Below are 6,147 nucleotides of genomic sequence, written 5' to 3'. Positions count from 1 at the left end.
ATGAGACGAAATAGAATAAGATAAGACAAGATAAGATAAGATAAGATAAGATAAGATAAGATAAGATAAGATAGATAAGATAAGGAGAGGAACATCAACACTGAAAATAAGAGTTAACTTGAGTTACACAATGACATTTTACAACATATTCTTGGAACCTGATTAGGTCACAGGGATCCCCAGGGATTTTCATCAGCACTAGGATCGGGCACAGAGTTAGATCTATACATGTATTAACTCGCCAAACAAAAAAGATTGGAACGGCTGCCGTTTGCACGGTAGTCTACTGTCCCATTAACAGATCGATAGGCTTACAAGCGACTGCACACTCATACACACACACACACGCACACACAAACACACATATACACACAAGCACACACACCATACACACGAGGGCAAGAGAGATAGAGAGAGAGAGAGAGAGAGAGAGAGAGAGAGAGAGAGAGAGAGAGAGAAGGCAAAGAGAAACGTCTGCAGTCTGCAGTAAACTTGTAACAGTGACGTACTTTGTAGCCGTGCGTCTGCTCGCGCCCCGGCCGTAAATCGTGACGGGTCCAACAAATCTGCCAGATGGGAGTCATACCTAGATCAGGAAGACAGAGGACAAACATAAGTTTTACACAAAAACACCAGTACTAGATAGTTTAGTTTAGTTTTACTTACTTACTTACTACCCATTATGCCATTTGGCGTTTAGGGCAGCAACAAAGGATCTCCAGCTCTGTCTGTTTTGGGCCATCTTGGTCAGCGTCCACCACGAATGGTTCCATGATTTCATTTCAGACTCTGCTGCGCATTTCCAGGTCACTTTGGGTCTGCCCCTTTTGCAACGTCCTTCGGGTGTCCAGTGGAGGGCAGTCTTCACAACAGAGTCTGGTTCTCTTCTCAGAACATATCCAATCCATCTCCATCTTTCTTCTCTTTTTTATTATGGTGGTACTAGATAGTATAGTTTAGTTTTAGTCAGAGTTTTTTAGTTTTAGTAGATGTTTTACTGTGCTCGCAACTGCATAAAAGGTCATATGAGCGCCAGAGGATTAGAGGAGTTACAAGAGAGTAACAAACACAAAAAAAGAAGAGGAGATAAGGACGAAGATGTGTGATAGGAAAGAAGGAGCACACCACACCAGAGCACCCGTCAACCACCCACAGTAAGAGTTTTACGGCACTTGCAACACAATAAGATCTATTAAGAGCCAAAGATTAGAGACATTCCGTTACAAGAGAGTAACAAACACAAAAAAGAAGGAGGGGAGATAAGGATGACAGAGATGTTTGATAGGAAAGAAGAACCAAACACCACACCAGAGCACCCGCCAACCACCCACCCAGAGACCTGCTGTAGGCCTACATACCTGGAGAAAATCCACTGCAGCACCTTGAGTCGGCCTTCACCAGGACTGGTGAGCAGATCTGCCACAGCCGCCACATCAAGGTCGCCTGTGTATGGACAGCCAAGCGACTGAGGAGAAGAGCAGTTGTAAGTAAAGTCATCATCATCATTGCCTTTCTCACCCTGCACCAGGGTATAGGCCACGGACAAGCACCCTCCACTTCTCTCTATCCTGGGCTAGCCTCTTGATGTTATTCCATGTCTTCCCACTTTTCTGTACATCGAGTATAAAAAAGTAAAGGAGTACAGTAAAAAAAAAAAAAAAAAAAGAATTTCAGACAGGAGTGTAACTGTAACAGATACCAGATACTTGATATATTGCGTTGTAGCCTAGATGTATTTTGGCACTAAAATCGTTGTGCTTCTGAGCAGAGAGACTTAATAGAGTCTAGATCTACGGCCTACTACTGCATAAATTTTATAAAATTCGTGAAAATATATTCACAATTACATAACATACAAAGTTGTAAGTGAAGGAATTACTTCTTACTTAGTGAATTGCGTGTCTGAGATAAATAAAAGATAAAGACAATATATCTAAAGGTGCAAAAAATACAGCTTTCTCGCATCGACGCAGACAATCTTTCGTGAGAACCTCCATCGACAATTTTTGCAGAGCTAATCATTGTCAAGATTACTTTTCATTCACCTCACACTTGTCCAGAAAATTTCACAATTTAGCAATAATGCCAACTTCAGACTTCAGGGCGCCTAACGAAAAAATTTTTACACCCAAAAAGTTGCAATGTCCACTCCTTTTAAATGGCGAGTCTCAAATTGCATGCTTTGAGCGTATTTAAGTACGGCTAGACTGAGAGTCTTTTTAAGGGAGTGTATACAGACCCGGTAACCGGGAACAAAGTCACGAAGTATACAGACCCGGTAGGGAAACTCGTTTGTGATTTCGGAAAGTTTCAGCGCTCTCTTGGCTCTGAGTAGAACTAGGTTCTTCTCTCCTTGGTTTGTTCTAGATCTATGGCCTAGGTCTAGATCTAAACAGACAGATATAAATCATTGATCTAGTTTCGAAGCTAGCCTAGATCTAGATCTAAATCTAAATGAAGCTTGCGGATGTCATTTCAATGAACGATCGTTTTTCCCCCGTTTTGGAGTTGGAGGAATCACAATTTGAAGAAAAGAACAATGTTATAATTTCAATCGAGCAGTCTCTCTCTCTCTCTCTCTCTCTCTCCTCTGTCTCTGTGTATCGCTCACATTCTCCCTTTCTTTGTTTGTCTCTCTGTCTTTCTTTCTCCCCACCTATTTCCCACTCTATCCTTCTCTCGTTCCCTCCTGCCAACTGGGGCATGTCATATACATTTTGCTAGCACTTCCCCCTGCTCTCTCTCTCCTCTCTCTAACTCACACACACACACACTACCGGGTGTGGGCGCTGAAACTTTCCGAAATCACAAAAGAGTTCCCCAATCGGGTCTGTATACAGTCTAATCTGCCCTGACAGCCACCTCTATAAGACTGTACAAACGGCCACTTTCCATTCCCCCCCCCCCCTTGCGTTTTTCTTATATACTTAACTGTGTAAAACGGGCACCTGTCCAACGCGGCCGCGGCCACCATATTTTAACACACAACCCCTACTATTACACTGAGCAATAACACCTGTCTTAGACGGCCACCTTAGTGCCTTAGTGACTCCATTACGTTTTGCCATAAATTGTGCACTGGCCCCTGGCGTTGTCTGTGAGCCGTCATAATCCAATCACCTGTCGTTTTTGCAGGTAGTCCCTCCAACTGATCATGTTGCGTTGGCCCCTCCCATTGTTGACCAATAGGTGCCAATTCTTTAGCTCCTGGTGAAGTAAACATCCGATCCCTCATAACCCATAAGCCCCACCCAGAACTCATACACAAATCGTACGTGAGACGAGTGGTCACTGTTTACCCAGTCTGTAACAAAGTAACAATGGACGTCAATGTAAACTTGCGACAGAAGCGTCACTCGTTCTCAGAGTGGTGGCGACCCATATGTTTTTGCTTTAACACGGCACTCGATCTTCCTTCGTCTGATACATTTCGTTTTATTGTCACTCTTGCGCAAAATCAGCAACAAAATAAAAATAAACAAAATACAAACCAACAACAACAAAAACAACAGAAACAAGAACAATGTGGCTACTTTCAATTGGGACTCCAGATCATAGATGGGAATGGTTTGTTTTCTTCATCTTGATCAGTCCTGCCTAAGACGGCCACCTGTCTTTTACGGCCACTTTTCTCCTTGACAATGGGTGGCCGTCTTACACAGGTTTGACTGTACTTCGTGACTTTGTTCCCAGTTACCGGGTCTGTATACACTTCGTTTTTTTAAATGGTCAGTCTGGCCATGCATCATATTAAGTTATTCATTAAGAATAAAGAATTATAAGTACGGCAAGACTGCCAGTCTAGCCGTACTTAATAAATGTTGTAGAAGAGTAGAATCGAGATTCTAGAATCTAATCTAGATCTAGATCTAGATATTCTAGATCTAAATCTACTTTAGATATAGATCTAAATCTATCTAAACTTACTGTTAAAAAAGTTGGCCCAGTCAAAGCGGGGACAAAGCCGACCCTCGTCACCGTGGCCCCAACATGATAAGGCCAGGCGCTCAGCCACGACACACACCCCCCCCCCCCCCCCCCCAAAACGCCCCCCTTTAAAAACGCCCAGTTTCCCTCCCCCCCCCCCCCCTTGCGTTTTTCTTATATACTTAACTGTGTAAAACGGGCACCTGTCCAACGCGGCCGCGGCCACCATATTTTAACACACAACCCCTACTATTACACTGAGCAATAACACCTGTCTTAGACGGCCACCTTAGTGCCTTAGTGACTCCATTACGTTTTGCCATAAATTGTGCACTGGCCCCTGGCGTTGTCTGTGAGCCGTCATAATCCAATCACCTGTCGTTTTTGCAGGTAGTCCCTCCAACTGATCATGTTGCGTTGGCCCCTCCCATTGTTGACCAATAGGTGCCAATTCTTTAGCTCCTGGTGAAGTAAACATCCGATCCCTCATAACCCATAAGCCCCACCCAGAACTCATACACAAATCGTACGTGAGACGAGTGGTCACTGTTTACCCAGTCTGTAACAAAGTAACAATGGACGTCAATGTAAACTTGCGACAGAAGCGTCACTCGTTCTCAGAGTGGTGGCGACCCATATGTTTTTGCTTTAACACGGCACTCGATCTTCCTTCGTCTGATACATTTCGTTTTATTGTCACTCTTGCGCAAAATCAGCAACAAAATAAAAATAAACAAAATACAAACCAACAACAACAAAAACAACAGAAACAAGAACAATGTGGCTACTTTCAATTGGGACTCCAGATCATAGATGGGAATGGTTTGTTTTCTTCATCTTGATCAGTCCTGCCTAAGACGGCCACCTGTCTTTTACGGCCACTTTTCTCCTTGACAATGGGTGGCCGTCTTACACAGGTTTGACTGTACTTCGTGACTTTGTTCCCAGTTACCGGGTCTGTATACACTTCGTTTTTTTAAATGGTCAGTCTGGCCATGCATCATATTAAGTTATTCATTAAGAATAAAGAATTATAAGTACGGCAAGACTGCCAGTCTAGCCGTACTTAATAAATGTTGTAGAAGAGTAGAATCGAGATTCTAGAATCTAATCTAGATCTAGATCTAGATAGACTAGATCTAAATCTACTTTAGATATAGATCTAAATCTATCTAAACTTACTTTTAAAAAAGTTGGCCCAGTCAAAGCGGGGACAAAGCCGACCCTCGTCACCGTGGCCCCAACATGATAAGGCCAGGCGCTCAGCCACGACACACACCCCCCCCCCCCCCCCCGCAACTAAAATTCTGCTGCTGGTGCGCCGTGAACAATAATATAATAACAAACCAAAGCAAAGTCTAAGCCTGTTGACGATGATGTTTCATTTGGTTGTTGTTGTTGTTGTTGTTGAGTTAGTACAGTACTGTACTGTGCTCTTCTGCTTCTGGAGCATTAAGTTAGAATGAATTATAAAAGAAATAGATCTAGATCTAGAATCTAGGCCTATGCCTCTCGGTACTATAAGCATCATGTTAAAAAGTGTGATTCATAATTTCTCCTCCATAACTTCCCCGCATAAAGAGAACGAAAACTCACATCAAGTCTTCTCTTCAGGGAAGTCCTCCAGTCTTCGTCTTTCAATCTCGCCGCCATCCTGATTAAAATTTGGAATGGCTGTTACCTGGCCATCCAAAACATGCACGCACAACTCATACTTGCCAGTTTGCTTGCGCAGTAGTCAAAACATACTAACTTTAGAAGGGAAACCAGGTTAACACAAAAATTATAATTGTAGCAAGGTTTACTCAACTAGTCAAAATGCCCAAAGAAAACTTGGAGACACAGACACAGCTTTATATAGACCCCAGACCCTTTGTTCCCAGAAGCCCTGAATCTCAAGACAATGTGAGAACTGCTCATGGAGTGTTTACACTGAAAGGGAATCAACTGGTAATATGATGTACAAGCAACAGTGGTGGATTATGGATTATGTCCCATATCATTACAACAATAAACCACTTTATGAGAGTAGTCGTAGTCCAAAAACACTGTTTTGCATACAGGATGCTGGTCGCAAAATATGTTCATAAAATACCAAATAGATTTACAGGGTCTAAATTGTTTTATTATCCTAGGTCTCAAAGAACTTTAGTTATTTTACATGAGTTGTGTTGAGCGCCTGACAGGCTGCTCCATAATCTCTCTCGATTATAACAGTTT

At 42.7% G+C, this 6,147-nt stretch overlaps 1 protein-coding gene across 1 annotated transcript in view; it reads right to left on the bottom strand.

Annotated features, from left to right (window-relative positions):
• LOC101855079 overlaps window positions 1–6,136 on the bottom strand; it is a 16,356-nt gene extending 10,220 nt beyond the window's left edge. Inside the window, exons 1-3 of the mRNA XM_013091077.2 lie at window positions 5,524–6,136; window positions 1,359–1,465; window positions 510–586 (exon numbers count right to left, since the gene is read on the bottom strand). Of these exons, the coding sequence (XP_012946531.2) occupies window positions 510–586; window positions 1,359–1,465; window positions 5,524–5,580 (241 nt within the window). The 5' untranslated portion in view covers window positions 5,581–6,136. The remainder of the gene's footprint in view (window positions 1–509; window positions 587–1,358; window positions 1,466–5,523) is intronic.
• Window positions 6,137–6,147: the final 11 nt, after the last annotated feature.

This window comes from Aplysia californica, unplaced genomic scaffold (genome assembly GCF_000002075.1).
Source record: "Aplysia californica isolate F4 #8 unplaced genomic scaffold, AplCal3.0 scaffold02036, whole genome shotgun sequence".
Lineage (NCBI taxonomy): Eukaryota > Metazoa > Mollusca > Gastropoda > Aplysiida > Aplysiidae > Aplysia > Aplysia californica.
This window is presented reverse-complemented; position numbering and strand designations above follow the sequence as displayed.